General features: G+C 46.3%; 1 protein-coding gene across 1 annotated transcript in view; it reads right to left on the bottom strand.

Moving 5' to 3' along the window:
• SETBP1 (SET binding protein 1) overlaps nucleotides 1–23239 on the bottom strand; it is a 316798-nt gene extending 293559 nt beyond the window's left edge. Inside the window, exons 1-2 of the mRNA XM_032768022.2 lie at nucleotides 23043–23239; nucleotides 5741–6398 (exon numbers count right to left, since the gene is read on the bottom strand). Of these exons, the coding sequence (XP_032623913.2) occupies nucleotides 5741–6232 (492 nt within the window). The 5' untranslated portion in view covers nucleotides 6233–6398; nucleotides 23043–23239. The remainder of the gene's footprint in view (nucleotides 1–5740; nucleotides 6399–23042) is intronic.
• Nucleotides 23240–27379: the final 4140 nt, after the last annotated feature.

The raw sequence follows: 27379 nt of genomic DNA, 5'->3' as shown, positions 1-27379 counted from the left end.
ATAGGCTCCTACGTGCCGTGATTCCTTAGCTGTGCCCAGCATCCCGTGGGGGCAGCTGAAAAATCTAGCCTTACCATTCTGTGCTGCTAGCACTTCAGACCCACTTTGAACTAATGTAAATGACAATACAGGACAGTGGAGAATGAGGCCTTTGAGTTCAAATTATTTGACTCTGCCCCTTTAAATTTGCCCTTAATTTTGGGGGTTGGATCAATATCCTTTTCATGCACTCACCCCCATTCCTCCTCCAATCATTTGCTCTTTAAAGGTAGGGAATTGGAGGTGACCATCTGTCCATCAGAAAAAAAATTAAAAAGAAGGGGAAAAACAACAGAAAGAGGGAGAAGTCCTTCATATAACTGCACCTTTAAAAAAAAAAATCACAACTTTCTTGAAAGACAAGGGCTTATGCCAACTACATCCAAGTTCAAATCCCAAAGGGAGACGATCATACACACAAGGGGATCCCAAAATGATATGCCCTTCTCAAAGAGAAACAAATATGAACTGTGAGCAATTTGAGGATCCTGCATGCAAATCAGAAGGGAAAGGAATACAGCACAGGGGTAATTTGACAGGAGAGAGAGAGATACTGTGAAGGCTCATGAGAACCCGCAGGGAAAGGGAAGTGTGCAGGCCGCAAGCCAAGGGGGAAACGTTCACGATGTGCGTGCTACTCCAAAGGGGAAAAGATATGAACAAGAGAAACAAGAGCACGTAGGAATTCAAGGAGAAAGTGCATGCGTGGAGGGTATACAAAGTGAAAGGAAAGCAAGCGAATGGAAATTAAGGAGAATGGGATGCTTGAAAGGAACTTCCTGATAAAGACACCCACTCTTGATTTAAAATCAAGATGTATATATGAGAGAATCCCAGGAGCAGAGCTTCCTATGAATGCACACAAGAAAAATGTTACCACTACTGCTTATATCTCACTGATAACTTGAGTCACCCTTCCTAAGCATAAAAAAAAGGAGTTTTCATGCCCTGAGGCAGTGAATTATGCATATGATGGGAACTCGAATGGAAGTTTGGCACACTAAGTAACACAACAACAAAAATCAAGGGTTTACAGCAACAGGAAAATACAGAGGGTAGCAAAGGAAGGAAAAAAAACAAAACACAGAACTACTTCTCATCTGAGGCTTGTTAAACCCCGCAAGACAGGCCTGGAATGTTGATGGATTGTTTCTTAGCATGTGATGCCATGCTTTTAGTGCCCATCAAAGCTGACAGCTTGTTTGCCCACTTCCAAAGGGAAATGCGCTAGGATCGACTAAAAGATGCAGACTTGCAATGGCCCCTCTGCGGGTGTGGAAGTGACGGCACGTGCGGCAAAATCGGGGTGCTTGCAAGGTAGCAGAGTTGTGGCTTATGTTGTGTTTTCTTAATCAGAATATACCTTCAAGTCACAAGTGGGCTGAGACCCACCTCCCTTTCACCCGGTCTGTGACAGTCATCGGGTGGCTAGTCGTTTTAAAGGGAGATCATCCTCAGCCACCTGTGACAGTTAGGAAGTCCTCTGCAGATACAGAACAATGGGTGTTGTAAACACCAGTGGCTCAGCCCCGTCCAACCCAGTGCAGAGAACAGCTGAAATACTACCAAGTATTTACAGAGCAATTCTACAAATTGTTGTACAAATATTAACCAAAATGGAATCTGTCTTTACAGGAGCCCGGCAAAATGGGCAAGCCACTACCATCAGCCTCCTTTTACAGAGAGGGAAACTAAGGCAAGAAACTTGGCAGAGCTAGGACCGAAAGCAAGACATTCCTGGATTACAGTTTAAGTCTCAAACCATTAGGCCAAGGATTTGTGAATTCTTTTTCATAATGGGAACCACACCCAATAATATCGTCTTCTGGATTCCCTCCACTCTCATAACATCTCCAGGCAACTGCAGTGATTGTTCACATTGAAAAGCAACAGGACGAAAGTAGTTAGTATATGTCTAGCTTCTTTTAATGTAATGTAGCTGCTGGAAACAAAGACTGGAGCACTCCTCTCCCTTCCCTGGCGAACAGACAGATCTCCACTGACCCCATTCCATCAAGCACCAGCGGTCCATGGACCAGTGTGAGAACTGATGCATTAGCCCAGAAGAACACTATAGGACTAAGAAATAGGTATAACTCCTTCCCTCCGTGATCACTGAATAAACACTATCGCCCCAGTTCACAGCTCTTTTACATTACTGGCTTCACCACTCCTTTGTGTACCCACATGCTGTTACTTAAATTGCTTCCATGTTTTCATTACATGCCCTCTGTGCTATGTGTATTGGGACTCCTGCAAGCATGCTGAAGAGGTATTTGTAAGCACTGGGGACTAACTGTGGCTGTGGTTTAAATTATTATGCAACAAACCTAAGTGATTTTTCAAGTCCTAATAGAGTTAGCTCCTCCTTGGGGGGAAAAATAAATTTGAACACTAGTCCTCTAGGTGTAAAACAGCCATTTACACCACTGTCATTCACATTAAGGGCAATGGATAACCTGAGAAGGGTTTGATTTTTATCGGTAGATATAGATACACGTCAATTACACCGGACACGTATAAACCAACAAAAAAATAATAATCGATAACAATCGACATTCTCAGATAGGTGAAGTAAGACAAATGCTGCTTGAGAACTTAGTGGAGTGCTGCCTCAAACTGTAATAGAATGTGTTGTAATGCCGGCGTTAAAGAATGTCCCACAACTGTGAACATTTCAGTAGATCAAAATGGAAAAAAAAATGCTGAAAAATAAACATTGATATTATCAGCCAAAATTATAAAAAAAAAAAAAAAAAAATTGAATTCCACCAAGCCTAGCTACGTAGAGCCCTTGATCCATGAACATGCCTCACCGGGAGTTCAAAGTAGTGTGTAGCCCTGAATACGGAACTGGGTGGTAAACTGGAATAGTGTCACTGCTCTCAGTCCCAAGGAAAAAAATATACTGGGTCAACATCTCCACTGAGACCAATGGAGTTGTGCCTGCAGAAAATCTGGCCCACAGGCTTCACTGTATTGTTCCTGATTGCTACTGTTCTCCCCAGTTGGTGATCTGTTGAGTTTGCTTTTGCTAAAGCAACAAGAGATGAAGCCCATATAACTGTAGGAATAAACACCGCTAAAGCACCACAGATCCCTGGCTGGTTTAAATAGTACAGTGTCTTTCTCACACATAAACAAACCTGGCAGTACTTCTGTAAGCCAATGCAAAGACTCTCTATATGAGATGCATACTCCTCTACATGGGAAAAACCCACAGAGGGGCAAGAAAGACTCAGCTCCAGTTCAAGTCAAGTTTCAACTTGCAGTTTCCTTCTAACCTCAAATTAACTGTATCTTTACAAAAAATTTCTGTGTAACCCTCATGACGCGCACATCAGTCATTCAGCAACCACATGATTTCATCGTTGCACCCTATGACCTCCCTTCTCCTTACCTGACCCTGGCAAGGTCTGTCATCATCTCATTACAACTTGCCTTCATTTAGGGCCTGATTCTGCAAGCTGGATGGTGAGCAGCACTTACTCACGTGAGCAATCCTACTGGCTTCATGGTTTCAAGATCAAGCCCTGCAGACTGCTAGCTCTTCTGGGGCAGGGACATTTGGCTGTGAAAATCATCAAAGCTACCGCACTGTCCTCCTTTATATCCCTCTCCACGCTTCTTCTTCATGGAAACTCCAACTGGACCAACAGTTAGGCAGCTGGTCAACTGTGAGCCCCATTTATTATGCTAATCATAAACACCTCACCCTTATCTTGTGCTCCTCATCTGTGGACTGTATCCACCTGTTGTCTCTTGCCATATATTTAGATTACCCTGCTCCAAAGAGCGTACAGTCTTTTTGTTATATGGGTGTTCAGTGCCTAGCACAAGGGGGCTCGGATCCCTCATGGAAGCATGTGCTACAGAAATGCTTGGTGTCATGAACTTCAAAGTCTCGTACTCTGCCCATAGACCAGCAAAAAGCTGCTGAGATCCATATCTTTGAATCTCCTGACCTTTGCATGAGTCAAATCTCATCCTTAAAGTTGCAGTGCTGTAGGCGTTTTGCATGGCACTTCCACAACTATTGTTTGTTAACTTTAAAAAAAAAAAACCCAACAATCACTTTAGTTGGATGGCCATGCAGGCAGCTAAACACACTACGATGCTAGTACCTTTAATTTGGCCGTGAATTCCAATAAAACCCTGGAAGTTCTTCTTGATCCATATACATCACTATAGTCAGTGTTTGTTCTTATCGGTATGATTCCACAATCATGTGAGTCTACAAGAGTTTGTTTAGACACACAATCATTAACAGTCAGATTGTGATACCATTATTAATGTTGGTTTCTAGTTCACGCAACAAACACTCCCATTGAAATCAGCAGGACTGCTTGTGGAGTAGATTGTTACTCAGTGCAAGTAAGGTTATTAGTATCTGGGCCTAAGCATTTATTTATGTTAGTGGATATCCAGATATCTGGAAATCCACATCATAGCGGATAAATGGTCCAAAGAAATCACTTCACTGAGTTAAAAGTAACATATTCCCCCCACGTGCAGTATGTTATTCACTGGGATTCAGAGATAAATTCTCCTTGCTTTCAGTCCTCACGAGTTCATAGTCCTTAAGATTTACTTTGGCTAAACCAACACAGGATCATGCATTTCCACCCAATGTAAAGAATAAGAAATCACAGCCCAAAGGGTATTTCAAGACTATGATAAACGCCTGGAAGAAAATGGGGCTAATAATGGAGGGATCTTCTCAACCATAACTGTAGTGTTGATTACAGCCCACACAATGCTGTAATCAAGCGTAATGGAGCCATTAGCCCTGTATATAGGTACAAGCGTGTTTGTTCTCTGCACACATACCTGTATTTGACAATGCAATCAAAAGCTTACAAAACAAAGGGATTGAGCAGTTGTGCTCAGACACATAGCAGTTAGAAATAGGGGATATCGTTTACCAGTCATTTAATTAATAATCTTAATTCTCAACTACATACAAAACAGAAAAGGCCTTTGAAGGATCAGAATTTTGACCTCCTCAGCACTGGCTATTATAAAGGATAATTCAAGATCATCTTCATATTGTACATGGAAATAATGGATTGTCCCTGGTTTATATCAGCTCCGTGTTAACCAAACAGAGCTTGGCAAATTGGGAGAAGGTTATTTCTTGTGCACACACACACACACATTGGACACCTTTCTGTGTCTAGCCTTTCCGTGACCTTCAGAAACACAACAGGTTCCGGGCTGCATGAACTCACGCAACCGGCCACAGCACAGAGGTGCAGGTCACTCAGGTTAGCCCCACTCCCAGGGGTTCCCAGCAAGGCAGATGGTCTCCCCATACAGCAAGCAGGAACAGGAAAACCCATTGTATTCCAGATCTGTTTTGGTAACAGGGCTGGTTCTTATTATTTCTGCAAAAGCAGAGTCCAATACCTAGGGCCAAATCCTGCCTTCAGAGGCATGCAGCTGGCTCGCAACACCTTCCCAAGAAGGCTGGGGGCATGGCCTAGTGGGAGTTGCATGCATGCACCTGTGGGCAGAATTTGGTCCTCATTGTTCAGAGTGTCTGATCAGATTATCTCACTCGTCCATGCAGCACAGCCTTGTGTAAAAACAGGCAAAGGGGGCCGAGGAGAGGAGGGAAACAGCTCAGTTCATCAGCTGTGAAGAGCTAATAAAGAGGAAAAATAAATAAGAGGCCACTTGAAAGCACTGGTGTCCTTACCTTCTTTTTAGAGTGCCCTCTGTCCTCCTCTTTAGCTGCTTTGCTATTTTTCCCACCTCGGGAGAGTTTCTGCTCGCCAGACTGCTTGATGGTGATTTTGATCTCAGGTGGGCAGATATAGTTCTCCAGGTTTTTAGGGGGCTTCTTTGCTCTCTTAGTGGTCTGGATTTTCAGCTTCAGGCTCCCCTCTGTAAAGTTAGCTTCCTTGATTGAAAACTCCTGCTCCTCCAGGCCATCTCCTGCCACCCATTTCTCGCTGTCCGCATTGGAAGTGGAATCCACATCTCTCCCAGAACCCAATTCATCCTCTTCTTCTGGCTCCAGTCGTTCTCCGCTCACCGGGATCCCTTTCCCAGAGCCTGAAGCAGGCAACATGGTCTCCCCCGTGCAACTAGAAGCAGGTAGAGGCTTCGCAGAGGCAACTGTGGCCGGCAGGAAATCCGCCTCACCTCCCCTTTGCCGGGAGCTGCCTAGGGTCTCCCTTGCCTCCATGGCAATCTCACAATGCACTGGAGTTTTATAAGAGGGAAAGGGGGAAGGGGAAGGTGATGAGGAGAAAATGGGGGAAACCCCAGGAACTGAATGGTAACTGTCTGTAAAATTTAAAGTCCCAATAGTCCGGACACCGGAAGGAGCTCAGAAGTGATCAAAGCCGCAACTGTTGAAAGAATAGAGAAGAAAAAGGAAGTCAGCACTCACGCATGTGGTCAAAGAGCAACCATAGGACTGAGTGAAACAGAGCATAACTGGGCTTCCCCAAGATGGGTCCAGTCCAGCATAGCAATGTGCACCTGCTGCAAGGTCCTGAGCGCCTTCAGTGAAGCACATGGGATTTGACAGCACTCAGAACCAGCCAGAACTTGGGCCTAAAATACTAGGAGACAGCCAAGCAACAAACAGTGACAATGTGCACCCCAGTGAGCTCAAATGGATAATGAAACACACACACACACAGATTAACATACGTACACCTACACAGTACTTAAGCTGCTTAGATTTGGGATTCATTTGCACCAGATCAAGCCGGAAATGCATCGAAGTGAAGTTCCACCACTGCTTAGGGCTCGGGCGTAAACCTGGAGGCCAATATTTTCACTCGTCACTTCACATACCTCCATTTTTGGATGCCCAACCTGAGAGGGCTGATTTTCAGAAAGCCCCCAACCTTTGAAAATCAGGACCTCTTTAAGATGCCTCAAGTTGGAAACCCCAAAAATGGAAGCACCTATTATCGAATCCCTTTTGAACATCTTGACCGGACGAATAGGAGAAGCTATAGAGTTTCAATAGAGATAAAGCAAAAAATAGGCATGTTTCATGCAGAGTTATATAAAGACCAAGACTCATAGACTCATAGACTTTAAGGTCAGAAGGGACCAATATGATCATCTAGTCTGACCTCCTGCACAAAGCAGGCCACAGAATCCTACCCATCCACTTCTATAACAAACTCCTAACCTATGTCTGAGTTACTGAAGTCCTCAAATTGTGGTTTGAAGACCTCAAGCTGCAGAGAATCTACCAGCAAGCGACCCATGCCCCACGCTGCAGAGGAAGGCGAAAAACCTCCAGGGCCTCTGCCAATCTGCCCTGGAGGAAAATTCCTTCCCGACTCCAAATATGGCGATCAGCTAAACCCTGAGCATGTGGGCAAGACTCACCAGCCAGCACTCAGGAAAGAAGACAAACACCAACCATCCAGTGAACAATATTCTAGGGAACAAGCTACATACAAAATCTTAAAGCAAATAAGGATTTCCCAACCCACTCCTTGTAGCAACAAACTGTAGAGGCAACCCTGGGAAACAGCAGTTTGGCAAGTCAGCAGTACAACATGTCCCCTTGTATGTTTCACTGTAACCCCTCCTCATTCTACAACATAGCTCCGCAGGAGAAATCAGATAAACTCTCCTGTGGGGACTGCAGTTTGCATGGCTCTCTACTTCCCACTTTTTAAAGTTCTTCATATGATCTTAAAGTTCAGGGGAAACGATCCTGCGCACGCATTCTTTACTTAGCTTTCCACTGGAATACAGCCAGAGGTCACCGATCTAACCTTGGCCTGGGACAGTAGTGGTGAAAAGTCCTTTCCATCCTACAGCTAAATGATGTGGTGACTTGAGTACAGTTTCTAGTAGACCGATATCCACATGAAAGCACCATCAATAACACTAGCTGGCTTCCTTTTTGGCAGAGGAACTAAGAATTGTGTAACTCACAGAGACTGAGCTATCAGCTGGCTCTAGAAGTGGTTTCTCTGGCTCATGATAGAGGTACATTGGCAGAGCATATGGAGACATTTGTGCTCAAGTTACATCTCTTCCGAGAATTAAGATGGGACCATCATATCCAGAACAATTAAGCCCACCCTTCCCATAAGGACTAAGTTGAAAGATATCCCACCTATGCAAAGGGAAGAACAACCCCTCACTCAATGGGTTTTTTTTGGAGGATTAATTACCGTATATACTCGTTCATAAGCCAAATATTTTTGGTAAAAAAGTGATGCATCAAAGAGCAGGAGTCAGCTTATAAATGGGTCTACACCAAAATTTGATGATTTTAAACACTGTGGAATCACTGAATTGAATATCTAATACATTGTGGTTTTGTTTACCTGGAGCGTCTGCAGGTGTGGAGCCCCTCAGCTCCCTGTGGCCGTGGTTTGCCGTTCCCAGCCAATGGGAGCTGCGGGAACTGCCACTTCTCACAACTCCCATTTCCCGCAGCTCCCATTGGCTGGGAACGGCAAAACACGACCACAGGGAACTGAGGGGCTCCATGCCTGCAGACGCTCCAAGTAAACAAAACATCCCGACTTGCCAGCAGCTTACCCTGATGGGCCAGGAGCCAAAGTTTGCCAACCCCTGAAATATAGGGTCGGCTTATGAAATGGTCGTATAGTTTTTGCTACTTTTACCTAACCATCTTGGGGGGTCGGTTTATAAACGAATGGGCTAATGAACGAGTATATACAGTAGTTAATGCCTGTACATTGCTTTGAACATGGGAAAGTTTCGCTTAATGCTAGCTAATAGAATTATTAATTTAAATAGGGGACATATCTCACCTGCCTGACTGTTTTGATTACACAGGAGTAACCCACTTTTGGAGTTTGCCAGCTCCTAGAATGCTGGACTGAGCCACAAAGGGGGTCCTACCCTCTGGACCATGACAATAATGGCTACCAGAGTGCTCTGACACCATTTCCCAACACGATTGGAGACAGGGGCAGGGAGAGAGGAATTAGAAACTCCTGCTGAGCTCTTTGCTGGGTAACTGATGAGCCAGGGCTACTCAGCCCTCAATGAAAGGATGCAGCCTGACTCAGAGACACAAATACTAGGTTTAGTTTTAGCATTGGGTCTTGAAGCTGAGAGAAGCCAAACAGCACAGGGAGCCTCTGGTTAACTCCACCCTCCCCCGTGCCATAAAGGGGTCTTTGAACTGCAGCAGGAAAGTCGCAAAGATCAGGCACTGACAACTCTGCAGCGACCACCATCCAGACTGGCAGAGATCCAAGCCAGCACTGGCTACCAAAAGTCAGGTGAGACCCCCCACAGGACTGAAGACCAGGAAGCCAGGAGAGGATCCTGTCCCACCCAGGCGAAGACACTGTTAGAGGATCCTTTTTTTGTTTGTTTAAGCCAGTCACCATTCACAGCAATGCAGTACTCGCCTCCGGACTCAGCCTCTGGGTACCATCCGCCTGGAGAGGTGCTACAAGGGAGCTGGGGGTTGGGAAGAGATGGGAGTGTTGGGAGGCGGGAAATGTGTTAATGTTTAGTATTATTAGTATTATTAACTCTAACCTTTTCCTTCCCTGGATCCCATCTTCCTGCTCCTAATAAAGTCCCTCTTTGTTATGTTGTTATTTTGGGGGGGGGGGGTCATTTCTTTGCTGGGTTTGTGTTCAGGTACTTTACTGTTTCCAGTGTGCTGTGTTTTATACTCCTTGCCAGCAGTGGGAGCAATATTGTGACTTGAGCACAGTGAGGAATCACCTTGGGTGGAGGCACCAGGCGTCACAAAAACAATTGCACCCAGGACCCAACCCCCACAAAGAGAAGAGAGCAACCCCTGCAGATAGCAAGTACCAGGGAGGAGATTCGAGCCCTACCTCGGGGGAAAGGCTACAAATGTAACTGCTCCACCCAGTTAACTGACCTGGCCCCTTGCCATGCATTATGCTCACATAGATGATGGGATCAGGGTCAGGGATACCTTCCATTTCTTTCCATGCCAATCAAATAACACTGCTTATTTATCTGACATTTTGCATTGTTAATTTCCTTACAGAGGAGCACACTGTACACACACAGAGTATTGAAATAAACACAAGACGTTAACGTTCTGCTGTGCAGCATTCCTGCAAGTTACTGCTTTGGTATGCATGCAAGTGCAATGGGCACTCTGTACCGGACTTCTGCCCACAGGATATTAATCCCTTCCCCTGCTGGTAAAAAGAGCAAGCAATTTCTTGCAGACAATGTCTATTCAAACAAGCAGGCCACGAGGATGTGCCACTTTCACTGGGCAGCAATGGAGTCTGCTTCCGTCTGCAGAGAAGCAGCTACAGCATCCAACCCATCAACAAAAAGTGAACTAGATTTGAACATTATTTCAAAATAGGGCCTAGAACAAAACCCTGAACCTGAACTCTGGGAAGTTCATACAGAGATTGGAATCTCTCTCTACGCGGCTAGGGACTGACCAAAACCTAGGCTCCTGCCCCAAACTTTGGATCTGGACTCCATCTACGTGCCTGACTCTGATCTAAGTTACATCAACGTAAATCAGAAGTAGCTGAATAAAGTCATCTGTGCTGCATTTCACACCAGATGGGTGTAAATTGGGTCAGATTAGGTCCTAAGAATCTTGGCGTCATCTTGTGTTAGAAATCTGCAAACCACGATATCAACAGACCTGCAGCAATAAATAAACAATGATGCACTGTATCTCTGTACAGGAATTAAATGGGTTAGTGGTTAAGGTAGCTCATTGTTCTGCATCAGGGTTCATAGTTAAATGAGTTGGGCAATGGGACATTATACTTGTCTTTCTTGTCTGTGCAGACTACACATGCTTTGACTAGTTCGGAAACCTCAGTTCAACCTCCTGAATAAGCAGTCTCCTGGGTAGTTCCCCACCTCTATTCCTTTCCCCAGCTTCAGGCATGCCAGTGCTGTGAGAACTATTCAAACTTTAAAGCACTAGGCACGAAGACAACACTAGACATGCTAACAGCAGATACCACAGGAGTAAGTCACTCAGTAGGAGCAATGTTATTTCTACCAACGTGACAATACCCTTTTGTTAGTGAGCTGTAGCCCACGAAAGCTTATGCTACAATAAATTTGTTAGGCTCTAAGGTGCCACAAGTACTCCTATTCCTTTTGTTAGTGTATCCCTAAAGCCTCACCCACAAAGATACGAGGTTATGGGCATCTTTAGAGATGAAGAAAATGAAATTGGTGATCAGTAAGAAAAGCCTTAGACAACTTCTGTATAACTTTTCTATAAAGTCAAACTCCAAACCAAATCCTGGGTCCAAATATTGGGAAAGTTTGGTCCCTGATTCAGGTATCGTGGCTTGGGGCTGTCTCTAGTCATTTTGCATTGTCATATGGCTCTGCTGTTCCAGATTTCATCTGGGGCTGCAAGTGAAAGTGCCAAAATAAAGCAAGAAAAGTTCTTCTGGCCCAACTGGCCGTGTGGAGAGCTGGAATTCTAGTGGGAAAGTTTAATTTACCTATTTTACAGGTCCAAAAGGCTGGGCTAATTCAGTCTTTTAAATGTTTACCCAAACTAACCCTCCAGATCTTTTGAGATTTACAGCATAAGGTGATGGTCAATAACCTACTACAGGTGCATCACATTCTCTGAAATAAATTCCCAGCAGAAAGTGTAACGACTAGCAAGCCTTGATTTTGAGGAAGGATAATTCACAGGTGAATGAGATGAGTTTCAGAGAATTTAGCATTAGTTCTTAATTAGGGAGTTTTTCCATACTTCAGCTGATAAATGCAGACAAAGGAACAAATTCTCTGTGCTAAATTCTGTTTATGGATGTTCTCATATTCACTTCAACGAGATTCATATGTACATATCTAAGAGCAGGATTTGACCTTAAGAGTTGTGAGTTCAAGAGCTTGCTCTGGATGTTGGCCATCCTAGACTCTACAATAATAGGATACGAGTTTGTTTCCTTCTGTCACTTCAAGCAGCTACACAAACTCTCCAGTGTGGAAATGCCAGGACGGTAAACTGATTAAGCAGAACATTTGCTAATGACTGAAACAGCATCCACGCACTAGATGCTTGTGGGGGAGAAGTGCTACAGAATTTTGGAATCTACGTGTAAGGAGGTGCCAACTCTATCCTCTTTGCTCTTTACACAATAATAACTATATAAAGAAACCAGACAGGAACAGCCACATCTCAAATACTTGTCTTTCCTAAAGATACACAAACATGCCTCATACAAACTGCTACTCTGGCTGATTCCTTGCAGCTTTTAAAACACAGTGAGCACCAGATGGCTCTCAAACTATTTAAAGGGATACTCCTCTAAGCCTAAACACTACAATACACAAATTGAAGTCACTACTGCAGCTACTAAAGCATCTCTCTTTTCATTCATATAGCTCAAAGTGCCTTACAAAGAAAGTAAATACAATTAACCCTAGTTACATATGGGGAAACTGAGGCATGGACAGGCGACGTGTCTTGCCCAAGGTCAGCGGTGGAGTCAAACTAAAGCCCAAATCTGACCCCACTCTGGTATCATGGGCACTGGACCACTCTTTCCCCATGTGAGATACACTTGCTATTTAACAGCGAAATTCCTACCACTGATAAAACAACAAAAAATCAGGAAGCTTCTCCACTTTATCCATTTAAAATTGCACAAAGCACTGGGAAATATACAACAGTATCTGACATTCTTGTATTATCTTTCATTCCAAATGATCCCAAGCTACTTCACCAATGATATACCACCACTGAAATGTGCATTGGCCCGCTAAACCCAGAATTGTGAGTTCAAGCCTTGAGGGGGCCACTTAGGGATTTGGGGCAAAAAATCAGTACTTGATCCTGCTAGTGAAGGCAGAGGGCTGGACTCGATGACCTTTCAGGGTCCCTTCCAGTTCTAGGAGATAGGTATATCTCCATATATTAATGCAGCTACCTCAGGGGCCAGAAGCCACCAGACAACATACAGTATGCCCAGGGGAAAGTTTTGGCCAAAGACTCTTGAAAAGTGTCAGTTAACCTTCAGGGTCCACACAGGGCAGTAGGAGCTTGAGTTTTAAAGTCTCATTAAAAAAACCTGAGGCCTGGGCTGCGCTTAAAAGTTTTGCTAGCATAGCTCTAGCGGTTGGAGTGGGGAAAAAATCACACCCTAACCACAGCAAAACTCCTAGTGTAGATGCAAGGATACTGACAAAACAGTCCTTTCCGCAAGTATAGCTTATCTCATATATGGAACTGGGATAGGCTATGCTGCCAAAGGAAATGTTCTATACGTTGCATTGACTCAGGGTCAGTTTGCCAGTATAGCTCTACCAGCAAACCCTTTCTAGTGTTGGCAAGGCCTGACATACTGGAAGCTGCATGGCACTCAGTTTATCTACTTCGGGAAAACAAAGAAGTCTCTCCCAATTCCACTAGTTTCAAAATGTCTAGAAATTTCATACATGATGTTCAGACCACTAAGGATATGTCTACTCAAGATTAAAAACCTGTGACTGGCCTGGGTCAGTGAACTGGGGCTCAGGCTCCAGGGCTGAAAAACTGCTGTGTAGACGTTTGGGGGTGAGCTGGAGCCCAGGCTCTTGGACTCTGCAAGTGTGGAGGGTCCCAGAGTCAGTCTCCGGTCCAAGCCTGAACATTTACACAGCAATTTTTAGCCCAGCAGCCCGAGTCATCTGAGCTGGGCCAGCTGTGACTGTGCCACAGGGCTTTCATCCACCTGTAGACATGCCCTGAGTTATCTCCTCTGGCCACAATACTCTCTAAAGAGACCTACCCAGCATTGGCAGGGCACTGGAAAAGGCACCATGACAGCTCTTTTCCATCTCTGCGACGGATTCTACAATAAACATCCTTCTGCCCTTCACCTGTGTTGGGCCTATCACCTCCATCACAGAAACAAGAGGGAGGAAGACGTCCCTTTCAAGCTAAACCAACCCACGGAATCAATAAATAAGGGACCGTAGATGTCTTGGTGATGTACTTTTGGTACAACTCTTCAAAGTCTGACACTTAATCTGGTTGGTCGGTTGTTTTAATATAGAACAAAGGTTCCTACATGCCTGTGGAGGCACCTTTAAATATTTTGTATATCTAAACAAACACAGATGAAGGATCAAATCCTCAGGAGATATAAAAAAGGCACAGCTACAGGGAAGCCAGTGGAGCTCTGTTCGTTTACTCGTGCCAAGCATCTGGTCAACAAACATTAAATGTAACTTTCACTCGTTTTCACTGGACTCCTACAATCTAAAATCTAACTCTGTTCCAAACCTTTCATCATTATATTGGAGCTCAATAAAGTGCAAGGCAAGTAGGAATCAAGATGTCCCATAAAGCGATGTTCAACAGCCAAATGTCAGAAAGGCTGGGGATGGACTAGGTAACCTGCTGTCTAGAAGTATCTTACAACCATGTGATTCTGCAGATAGCTGTACACACATACAAACACAAACACACACACACAGATAAAAAGACAAACAGAAATGAAGGCCCATGCGCATCCATAATTATACAGGCATGTATGTGTACGACACACATACGTATCTGTTTCTTCAACACAGAGACATTAAATCAGGATTTCTCAAACAGAGGTCGCCGCTTCTGTAGGGAAAGTCCCTGGCGGGCGGGCCAGTTTGTTTACCTGCCCCGTCCGCAGGTCTGGCCAATCGCGGCTCCCACTGGCTGTGGATCGAGACTCCGGGCCAATGGAAGTTGCTGGAAGCGGCGGTCAGTAAGTCCCTCGGCCTGCACCACTTCCAGCAGCTCCCACTGGCCCGGAGCAGCGATCTACAGCCAGTGGGAACCGTGATCAGCCAGACCTGCAGACAGGGCAGGTAAACACACCAGCCCGGCCCGCCAGGGGCTTTCCCTACAGAAGCGGCGACCCCTGTTTGAGAAACCCTGATTTAATGGTAGATTATGGAATCATGTTTGATTCCATAATTAGGTTTGAGGCTCCATAATTCGATCACATAGGTACCTTTCTGTGTAAGCACCTATCAGAGGAGCATTGAAGGGAGGGCCAACTGAACGATCAAACAACTGACACCACCATAAATCACAAAGCCCATACAAGACATACTGCCCACAGTGCTGCTGCTGCAACAGCAGAAACCACAGACAAGTGTTGAGCAGTGAATGTCAGGGTAGATGCCATCCAAGGACAACCCCTGGTTCCCATACCCAAGGTGGGGTTCTGAGCCTGCACAGCAACAGACTTGCAGGAGTTCCCTGTGTTCACATGCACATTGAAGACTAGTTGTGTCTAAGTGGGATGCATTTAAAATTACATGAATATTTTTTCATACACACAATGGAAACCTAGTGATTATTTGCAAATGCACCCCAAAGCAATGGCACAAGGATGCACAACAGGGCCCCTCCTTCACCTTGGCTACATGCTGTCCAAAGTGTCTCATGGGACCAAACCTTGTTTATTTCAAACCAGATCATGCCTATGAAAGGCTGGATTTTGGGAGGAGCTTATCACAATGTGGTTTTGCTATTAAAGCCCTGACAATGACCCAGATTCTCAAAGATCTTTAAGCACTTAGCGCCCATTGATTTCAACAAGAGTTCGGCACCTGGATATCTTGGAGGACCAAAGTATTTGGCGCAGTACGACATACATACAAGGACTGTCCTTGCACCAAAGAGCCTACAGTGTCAAGGAGCATCTGAGATATGCTGGGACACCAAGAGGAAAGTGTTAATTTGAAACGCAGATGGCGGTAGTTTAGTTTTGCTTCCTTTCGTTATCCTCTTCTAAAGAGCTGGAGCAGAGAGGGCCTTTGATTGACATCAATTAGAGTTGAGGGGAGTTGATGCACTGGAACTGGGAGGTCACAGCTTGGAGGTATGATTCCTAGTGGGGGGAGACAAACTCGTCCGGGTGCACTAAATATAGCAGCGCTGACATTGAAACCCAGCGGTGGCTTGCACTAGCCACCCAAACTCAGACCTAGAGGGCTGGGTGGGCTTGGATTCAGCTAATTGCTGCACTACAACTCCTCAAAGCTGCTATTTCCCTGTTGAATTGCATCTCCATACCTGTGTCCACTGGGGAGGAAGGCAAGGCAGAGACAGGCCCAGCATTACCATAATTAAAGACTAAAGGGTGCCCTCAGCTACTCCCCTGTAATCCTACTGTCTTCACTGAAGTCTGACAGATGAAGCTGGGGGCAGAATTTAGCTCCATATATACATGCATGAGGGCAAAGTTAAGATTATCTATTTGTCTTTAATATGCAGATTTTCTGACATTTGTGTGTTTAGCTGTGCCAACTTTCAGTTGCATCACTGCCATTTCTTGCATATAATTTCCCAAGTTTTTTTACTTAAAAAAAATTCTCGGGTCTGTAACTAACACAGTCCATGTGCTGAGGCACAACAGAACCTGCAAATATCATGAAGGCCACACTTTACAACTTACAAGGTGCCAGTTAGTCAGAGGCAGGCTATAGTCCACTGATACTGCAACCCGAGTATAAATATGGTACAAATGTACCCTTAGAATGGCCTAATCTAATCCCAAATCATCAGAAAGACTCCCATTAACCTCAATAAGTATTTTATTAGGCCCTAAATGTATATGGACCAAGAAAGTTCCAGAAATAGCTGATTGAAACATCCATAGGTATTAAGTGAGACTGTCTGTATTAATTAGTAGCCCAGCATTTTATATATATTTTAGCAGGGCCCTGATAAAGAATAAACCAACTTTCTTCAAACTTATCTTGATTTTTAAGACCCAGTGAGATCTGCTAGCCATGCTCAGTTGGAAGAAAATCAGTGCAGTAGTCTTAAAAGTTATGAATATTTAAATTAGGCAAGATTATCCATCTGAATGCTTCTGCACAGTGCATCTTTAAGGGCATATCAATAGACAACATTTTCTATTGGGCATGCTTGGTAGGCAATTTTCAAATGGTCATAACTTTTGTGACTCAAAACTTTTTTCTCTCATACCAGGCAAAGACAGAAGTTCGCAACAAGCACTACATTCCTACTAATTTATCTGTTCAAATTCCAGCTGTTGCCCAGTCTAAAAGTGTGCAGTTAGAAATAATTCAAAAGGCAAAGGTGATTTCCCCCTACTCCCACATCTTTTCTGAATCAATTACATGGCAACTAACAAGGGGAGGGAATTTGCTCAACTATTCCCTCTCCCCACCTCAGCCCCAGAAAACTCCATCAACCCAACACTTGAAATTGTTCAATGCAAAATGTGAAAGTTACATATGCAAACACAGGTTGATAACTGAAACCAGTTAAGACTAATAGATGCCCACAATAATACTTTGCATGTAAACAGTCTTATTCATCTGAGGACCTCAAAACGCTTATCAAATGTACTTAATTAAGCCTCACAATTTCTCTGATCCCTTATGGAAAAGCACTGAAGAATTTATAGAACATTATAGTCTTGGTACTGAATATTGCTATATTCCTGCTATAGAATTCTATAGGAAAAAGTATACAGAAAAGATTTCATTCTCTAGCAAATTAATAGGATTCCAGGTTAATTTCTATAGAAGTCTGTTAAATTCATTGAGGCCCAGAAGTTCAGGCTTCTCTCCACATTTGATATAGATATAAGATAACAAAATCATAAATAAATTAATAGTAGCAGGTTGGTTTTAACATCCAACTATTACTTTACCACAGCTTGCCGCAATGGCAAATTATTTTTTTGTGGTTTATACCACTATCCTCCCCTGTGCTGGCTGGATGGCCTGGGATATGAAACAAACCCAGGGCCAATCCAAAAGGGAAATGGTCTCTTTTCCCCACATTCTAGACGATAAACAGAATCCACTTCTCCCGACTCCTTGCCATACTTCCGCCAACTTGTGGAAGACATACTGGATTGTTCTCATGCTTTTCTCCAAATTAACTAATGTTGTTGCTTGCTTTGGTCTCCATGTCCAATTAAATGAGATTGTGGAATCCAGACAGCATGCTGGGTGGGGAACTCTGCTCCTTCATAGCATCCTGTAGATTTCTAAGTAGGTCAGAATATACAACAAACTTTTCAAGCAATGTCAAGAGAAAGGTTCAATCTTAAAAAGAAAAGACGAGCTTTGAGCCTGGCTTATGCGCAGTTGTGTTAACAATGCACAGCTGCAATTTGGTCATGTGTCTGAATAAAACTGGAGAATGGGCCCAACCCATAAAATCTGGATCCACTTTCAGATCAGATAGCGTCTCAAAACTAAGAGACCTGGTTCCAGAGTTCTGACTCAGGACCATCTCTAAATATGATGGCAACTTTCTAAAAGAGTAATTGTATTTCCTCCATGGTATTTTAAGGGAAGAACAACCTGTTGACGTTTTAAGGTGGAAAGAAAAAAGTGTCAGGCTAGAACTAGAAAGCCAGCAGCAAGGCATTGTGGGTACTTGCCCCAAAAAGTTCTCCTTATGCATTATTCCACACATACCTGATATTCCATTGATGGGGTTTTCCAGACTCCAATTTGAGATTTATTTTAACTCATGTCTCCAGACAGAGCATACTGACACACTAACAGTCCCTGGGTTCCTAGTGAGCAATGTGTAAAACTACAGGCTAGATTTTCAGGTGGCTTTCACCCAGTCCTTAACTGTGTGGGTGGGGATTTTGCATGAGCACCTAGTTGCATTATCCTCCCCGTGTATGTCTAACTGCTGGATTTGCATGCAACATAATTCTGCATGCATACAGGATAGACAAAGAAAGGCCACGTTGCAAAAATCTGGCCATAAATATTATTTTACCCTTGTGCACATCATTAATTTTAAACTGTAGCACACTTTTGTGCAACTTTTTTTGCCTTGCCTTCAAAACAAACTCAGATGCAAAAGTCTTTGAAATTCCTCTCCTTACAAAGATCAGCTAAACTCTGGTGACATGTAGTTATTTTAAGGGGAACTGAGGGAGATTATGAGGGTATACTGATGATAATCACTCATCAATTCATTGGGAGAGATATCAGTTCCACCACAGTAATCCTTTGGACTCCAGAACTGTGTTATGTGGTTCATTAGACAACAGCATCTCCTGCTATTGGTTGGGTCAAGAGTCAAAACTGCAGCATAATTGCAAGTCTCCCAGCACAAGGCAATAGTTTTTCAGTCCTGGAGGGTGTTGTCCAAAGGGGAAAGAAAACAGAAGGGAAAGATTAAGTATGAGCAATTGAGCCCTACTGAGAGGGCAGAAAAGTCACTGGAATTGGGATTAGCCAAAATCTTGTAACGAAAAACAAAAGCCCTGTGGTAGGCTGGGATATATACCTAAGAGGTGTGAAGGGGAGGGGGAGAAGCTAGAGGGCAGGGGTGGGGAAAAGGAGCTAAAAGGGAGGGAGGAAATAGACTATAAAAGGGGATTAAGTAATAAATGAAAGCAAAAATGATATTCTTACACTGTAAGGAATTTGTGGTCAATAGATGCTCAGTATTATTTTTAGCTAATTGGAAATAGTAATTTGATTAATTTGGGATCGGGTTCATTCTAAATGTTTTAATTGAAATGATACCAAACAATAAACCTTAACAAAGAAACCCTGTAAATATCAAATAGAACTAAATGGCTCAACTATTACTAACCAAAGCCTGTATTTCGTTTGTTTGCCAGCACCTACTATACTTTATGGCTTTGCACAAACCTAACACACCATTTCCTTATATTTCAGAGAGCTCATTCTCTTAAAATGATAATGTGTTAATCTAGGCTGGGTTTTTTTAGCAAGAACCAAAGAGCTCAGGCAACTTGAAATAACATCAGCAAAACATTATTTATTCCCCAGCCCTAGCTGCAGAGAAAACAGAGGTTTTCTTGGCTCCCTTACTTCTCAATAGATTTCTGGTTTCAATTAAAATTTTGGGTCTGAGAAGTTTAAAAAAAAAAAAGTCAAAGGAAAGAGGGGCTGGAAGAGAAATCTCCAATCCCTGGGTGTTTTTCTCCTCTTTACATAACCATTCCAATCACAGCAGAGATTAAAGTACAACTACATTGTTTGCAGAATCTTGTTTTTAACCATGTTTCTCACTCTACTGCCACATAGCTACTGACTGAAGGCATTAACAGAACTGGGGGCTAAGGTAACAGAATGTGATTACACAGAAGGAGATCCACTTGTGTATTTGTTCTCATTTAAATAAAAACTTTCCTTTCTCTTTTGTAAAGTCACAGACACTCATTTCCCTAGATTTGTAGCATCATTGCCTAGTGCTAGAAGGACAGTTGCACCATTACGATTGACTGCAGCAAGTTAGTCCTCTGTCTGCAGGGGCTGTTTCATCAATTGTTACCATTTGGGTGTATACTATTAAACACCGGATTGGATTTGCCCGCAATTCTTTACCTCTGAAATCCTCGTGTCAATATGAAAGGAATCAAATGACTTCCCCTGACAGCAGAGGACTAGCAGGATCAGCATTTTACTTGCCTAGGACACACTTTTAATTTGACAGATGTACATATAAGGCAACACACTGCCTACCCAGGGGCATATCGCAGCCTGGATCCTGCAGAACAACTGCTACCCAAGCTGACCCAGTCTACTGGCTTGTTTACTCCTAGCAGGTAATGAAACACCTTCATTTTCAGTATTCAAAAGAGAAATATTGTTTCTCCTTGTATGTCCCCCTAGTACATTCGTTTGCCACCTACTCCGCCCAGTGCTCAGCTCAGATTACAGTATTACCACTAACGGCAACAACTGTGCCTCTGATGCCCGCAAAACCTTACAGACCAGAGGGAGAGGTGCATAAACTAGAAGCAACACACACGGAATCAATTTTTTTATGCGAACTTTTCCAGCGCTCATACCGAGCCCTTGCGCCGGTCTGCGTTTCACAGCCTCGTCTCCTTCCTCCACCCCCCTGCGAGCACTCAGACTTGGGAGCCAGCAGCCCGGTCAGCAGCTATCTTAAGACACATATAAAAACAGGCGCAGGCACAGACGCAATAGATCCTCGAGGCATCAGGGCAGAGAGAGAAACGTGTCTGGGCGATCCTGCCCTGAACTGTCACAGCCGCCACGAGAGAAATTGACCCGGAGCCTTTTCAAGACAGCATCTGAATTCTCTCTTCCTGCAAGCGCATCTCCCGCCCTGCCATCTCACCCCACACACACACACACACAACCCATCCACCCCTGTTTTACACCCCCTCAGCATCAATTAGCTGTGAGCTGAAGACAGGGGCTGCTGCTCCCTCGCCCCTGCTTGAGGGGCGAGATTTTCAGCAACGTGGATGAAACCTTCTCGCCTAGCTGGGGAAGGGAAGTTTTGGGCTCGGTGGGTGGGTTCCGTCACGGGGACAGATCAAATGCCTGCAGCTCAAAGTCCCAGATACAGGGGGTGCGGGCGGCTGTCTGCGGGAACTGAAACTGACAACGGTGTCAGTTCCCTTGGCAGGGTCCTTATCAGGGCGATCATCGCCACGAGCACCTCGCCCCCCACAAATCCAGTTTGACTTTCGATGCACACGGCCCGGAGCCCACGTTTGGTCGCAGAGGACTTTAGGGGTGGGGGGCCTGCCGGGGGAGGCGAAGGCGCAATTGCTTGTGCCGAGAAGCTGCTCCTTCGGGGAAGAGTTTCTTACGGCAGATTGCCCTTTTAGCATTAGACGTCAACCATGAGATTATCAGTGCAGTTTATTTGAAGCGGAAACGAATCGGAAATCCTTCTCTCAACTGCCTTTTTAGACATAAATACACACACACACACATGCTTGCGGACGACACAACAGGCTGTCCCGCTGTGGCCTGTTTGTTCCGCGTGTGCCATGCGACGCACACACATGTCCACGTACATCTCCCGCTCTCTCTCTCTCTCACACACACACACACGAGATCATCACAACGTGAGGGGGCATCAGCCCAGCTTCAGGCTCAATAAGTCTCATCTCCCACTGCCAGGCAAGGAAACTTGTCCACGATCTCCAGTTCAAACCAGGGCGCTGCTTTGGGAGGGGTGAATTTCACCAAGCCATGATTTGACAATAGCTTCTCTAACCTGCAGGCTGATTTTACAAGCCAGCGTCCTTTCTTGCCCCACCATCATCTGGCTTTTTACATGCCCCAGCCCCTAGAAGCTTTAACGCCAGTTATGCCCTGGTTTTATTTCAGGGAGGTGGCGAGGAATAATCCGGGGAGAGGGGTGTATTCTTAACAATGCGGTTTATTTCGGAAACAAACAAGAGGTGTGTGTGGAGGGGGGAATCCTGCGTTGTTAATTACCCACCCCCTGGCTTCCTGCACACACAAACACACACAGACAGCAAACATGAAAAATCGGGACGGGGTGGGGGGCAACAGGAGCCTATATAAGAAAAAGACCCCAAAATCAGGCCTGTCCCTATAAGATCGGGACATCTGGTCACCCTAAATCACACACACACTTGTCTGTTACTGGAAATTGCCGCTTTTATGGAGTGCGTGTCCTTTTCAATGTCAAAATAAACCCAGATCCATTCAGTGGGCTGGTGAGAAGGGAACACGAACACACAAGGGCTTTAAGTCCTTAGGAGAACTGTGCTGGATTTAAATCCACCCACCCAGCCCATGCCATCTACAGCTATTACAAAAATCAGAGACATTAAGAAAGGGAGGTGGGGGGAATCCCCAGCAAGGTTACTCTCTAGCTCCACTTAACCGGCAATTTACGAAGAGGGGGGGAATCTGCCAACTCCCCCGCCACACACACTCCTGCCACCTACCCCACGCCACCATCAAAAAGGCTCAGACAGACTAGGAAAGGGAGATGGGCGTGCACGGGAGGGGTAGTGAAATACATGAGACAAACTCCTCCAAAATGTACCCACCCTGGGAGCACTAGCCAGCCGAAAGGGGCGCCCCGGAGGCCGGGGGGGGGGGGGAAGGAAATCATGTACACAGGGAATAGAAATGCACAAAAATAAAGACTTTCCCGCGCCATTGCAAAGTCGCCGGGGGGGAGGGAAGGCAAGCGACCGACATTAACTTTCGCATGCAGCCCAAAGCAAACAAACCCGCCCGTGCAATCCGGAGCGAGCTTTCCACGGCGGCGCGTGTGTACTAACCCATAGCCCCCCAAACCGGAGCGGCGCTTCGTCTCTCGGATCCCCCACTGGGTCTCTTCTCGTGCTAGATCCCGGTTCCAATCCCTCGCCGGAGCCCCCAAAGGTGTTCTCGCTCGTGCTGCGGCAAAGCCATGGCGGTGCTCATCTGTCAGATAAGGGGAGCACACGCAGAGGAGCCGGAGGGGGAGGGGGGAGCGATCGGGGCCTGGAGGGGGGGCGGAGAGGGGGAATGCACGGAGATAGAGAGAGCGATGATAGAGAGATAAATAGAGAGGGACAGATCGAGCAGGGGGGAAAATGGCGTCTGGCAAGCCGGAGTCAATCACATTCACAGTCCCGGCTCATTTTAGCAGGATCCGAAATAAAAATGAAAAGGGGAGAGGGGGAGAAAGGCAAGAGGAGGGGGGGAGGGGGGAGGATCAATGCACCGGATAAAATCCTGGCTCTGGAATGGAGAGAGCTGCTCCCGCGCTCGTCCTCGCTTTTTAAAGGGATGCTGCTCGGTGGGGAGAGACGAAGCGGCTCCTGGTTACGGTCCCCCCCGCCACCCTTTCCCCCGTGCGCGCAGAGGGGGATTGCTGGAGAGTGGGGAAAGGTTTTGCTGATCACGGCAGTTTAATCAGGGCTGAAGCGCTCTGCCTCTGTGATTGCTGCTGCTGGCGGCTTGCTCCATGGCTCCCCCTACGCTCCCCGGGTGCCTTCGGCGGCTGTAGTCCCGGAGCAGAGTAAGGGGGAAAGGGAGCGAGGGGGGGATCACGATTATTTTTAATGGGGCGGGGGGCACTGCTCCTGCTGCCCGGCCGGCTCGCTCCTGGAGAGGCAGGCTGAGGTTCCACGCCGGGGCTAGGAGCTGGGGGCTGCGTTCTGCTCTCTCGGGGGGCTGTATTGTTGCTGGTGGGTGTTTTTTCCTTAAAGGAGGTAGGAGCGGTGGTGAGTTGTTTAAGCCGATCACTGAGCTGGTGGCTTCCTCTCTCCGTGCCGGGGCTGGTTTTTCTCTCTCCCGGAGACTGGCAGCAGCAGTAGTAGGTTTTTCTGGTGGTGGTGGTTTTGTTTTAAAGGGAGGATCAAACACACACACACACACACACACAGGAGCTGTAATGCTCAGTCCTGGGTTAATGTACTCAACACTGCCACTACCTGACACAACAGCAGCACTGTTGGGGGCAGGGGAGAACAGCCAGAGAAAAGAAATAGAGAGGAGGGAAGAGAGACTGGTTCTGCCTGCCCCACCACCACACAGACAGGGAGATTTCACATTTCAGCCCCAGAGGTTTATTTTAAATAATAACATGCATGTACCATGCCCCTGTGAGCTATGATTGCTTATACACTGCTTTCTGGTGAGGAGGGGATTGCTACAGTCTTGAGGGTCCAGGCCTTACCCACAGGCGTCAATTGTTAGCCGCCTGAGTAATCCTATTGAAAACAATAAGGATGAGTGAGGAGTAAACAGATGAGTAAAGGTTTGCAGGGTGGCGCCTTTACTCAGAAATGTGCATGCCCATAGAATTTCAAATGCAACATGGGGGGGGGGGGGTAGCCTAAAATATCTTAAGTTCCTCCACAATAGGGTTTTCTTATTTTATGGAATTGTATGGGATACTCCATCCTGCCATTTGTATTAAGAGCTAGGCTATAGCCCACCTGCAAAGGACCAGGGTGCATAAAAATAGCAATGATACACGGAACTTCTCCCCTTTAAACCAGCATGCAGGTGCCAGCCACCTGAGGGCCAGGACTACCTGAGGCTAGCTACCTGAAATGGGGTGATCCATCCCCACTGGACACAAGTGTGTGTGTTTGCTATACAACTCCTTCAGAGTGTAGCAGCCCGGGGGGTTCCCTAGAAGTCCCTCCCTCTGAGAGCTCCAGTTGGATGGTGAGGCACTGTAGACAGGTCCGGCTGGGTTTGGCCCTCTCCAGGGCGGCGGGGAACCAGATCGCCTCATGGCACCCCACGCTCATCAGGGCCAGACTCTTCCATACCTCCCAGGTGGGACAGGAAGTCAGCATTAGCATGGTCCTTGCCTGCCCTATGGCGCACTGTAAAGGCATAGGGCTGTAGCACCAGGTACCAATGCTGTATTCTCATCTTATTACTCTTCATTCAGGCCAGCCACTGGAGCACAGCGTGGTTGGTGATCAATGTGAACGGGAGTCCGAGGACATAGTAACGCAAGGCATCACAAGCCCACTTTACCGCAAGGGCCTCCTGCGTAGTTCTTCTCCTGGGGAAACAACTTCCAGCTAATCTATAAGACCGGGTGTTTTTCCCCGTCCATTTCTTGGGACAGGACGGCCCCAAGTCCTACCTCTGAGGTGTCCATCTGGAAGATGAACTTCCAGTCGAAATCGGGACTATATAGGACTGGTTCACGGCAAAGACTTTCTTTGAGTGTCTGGAAGGTGTCATCGCACTCTCAAATCCAAACTACCCGCCGGGGGCTGTCCTTGGTCAAAAGTTCAGTCAAGGGGGCTGCGATTGACGCGAATTGGGGAATAAACTGCCGATAGTATCCAACAAGTCCCAGGAACTGGCACACCTGGTACTTCGTGGTGGGCGGTGGGCAGGTTGTGATGGCCTGAACCTTTCCCACGAGGGGCTTCACTTGTCCTTTCCCGGTGGTATATCCCAGATAGGTAGTCTCTTGCCGGCCAATGTGGCATTTCTTTGGATTGGCTGTTAACCCTGCTGCCCTCAGAGATCTGAGGACCGCCGCTACCCACTCTAGGTGGTCCTCCCAATGGCAGCTGTAAACAGTCACATCATCAAGGTAGGTGACTGCGTAGTCTTGGTGGTGTTGAAGGAGACGGTCTATCAGTCGTTGAAACATTGCCGGGACCCCATGGAGGCCAAAGGGTATCCGAATAAACTGATACAGGTCCGTGGGCGTGGCAAAGGCAATCTTTTCCTTGGAGGCAAGATCGAGGGGGATCTGCCAGTATCCCTTGCTCAGATCAAGGGTGGTGATGAAGCAGGCCTCTACTAACCAGCCCAGCAGTTCATCTACCTGGGGCATCGGATACGCATTGAAGTTCGAGATAGCATTGACGCGTGGGAAGACAATGCAGAACCATTGTGTGCCATCGGGCTTAGGCACCAGTACTACTCGGCTGCACCATTTGCTCTGCGATGGTTTGATGACTCCCAGGTCCAGCATGGCCTGTACTTCTTCTTCAATGACCTGCCAAGGGCCTGGTCACCCCCCTGGATCACCACCCAGACTCCATTTGAATAGTACGATGGACAAGGGTTGTGTATCCTGTTGGGCTGTGAAAGTTCGTGGGAACACCTGTAGAAGGCACTGGGTCTGCTTAAGTTGCTCCTTGGTCAGTGTCTCCCCGAGCTGGGGTCCTGCGGGGTCCTCTGTACATGTTACGTGGGGGCCCAGCTCAGGCTCCGGTGGGTAAGGGTTAATTAAGAGTGCCTCTCGCTCCCGCCAGGGTTTGAGGAGGTTGACATGGTACCACTGAGTTTTCTTGTGCCAGTCGGGCTGGTTGATCTTATACGTGACGGGCCCGACCTTTCAGACCACCTCATAAGGCCTTTGCCTGTGGGCCAGTGGCGTTGACTCACGTGAGGACAGGAGGAGTAAAACCCAATCACCAGGCTGGAAGTCGCGGGCCCATGCGTCCCGGTTGTAGCTCTGGGCCTGAGCTTCTTGGACAGCCTTCTAATTTTCCCGAGCCAGGGCCCTGGCCTGAGTGAGATGTTCTTGGAGCTGGAGAACATATTTTAAGAGGCCTGGGGTTGGCAACGGGGCTTGCTCCCATGTCTCCTGCATTAGGTCCAGCAGCCCCTGCAGGCGGTAACCATATAACAGCTTGAAGAGGGAAAACTTTGTAGAGAACTGGGGCACCTCCTGGATCACCAGGAGCAGAGCTGGAAGTAGCTGGTCCCATCAGCAGAGGTCTTCTGGGGGGAACTTGCGTAACAGGTCCTTTAGGGTCCGGTTAAACCGTTCGACCAGACCATCAGTTTGTGGATGGTAGACAATTGCTGGATCCCCAGGTGCTCACACACCTGTCACAACAGCCGGGAAGGAAAGTTGGTGCCCTAATCCGTGAGAATCTTCTGGGGCAGGCCTATGCGAGCGAAGACCTTTACGAGCTCACCCGCAATGATGCGGGCCATGATGCTCTGGAGGGGTACTGCCTCTAGGAAATGGGTAGCAAAATCCACCATGACCGATACATACCAAAACCTGGCAATACTTTTTGGGAGGGGGCCCACCAGGTTCATGGCCACATGCTCGAATGGGGTTTCGACTAAGGGCAGGGGGACCTTAGGTGTCTGGGGGGGATCAGCCAACTGGCATTCCAGACAGGACTTA

This window comes from Chelonoidis abingdonii, chromosome 6, assembly GCF_003597395.2.
Source record: "Chelonoidis abingdonii isolate Lonesome George chromosome 6, CheloAbing_2.0, whole genome shotgun sequence".
Lineage (NCBI taxonomy): Eukaryota > Metazoa > Chordata > Testudines > Testudinidae > Chelonoidis > Chelonoidis abingdonii.
This window is presented reverse-complemented; position numbering and strand designations above follow the sequence as displayed.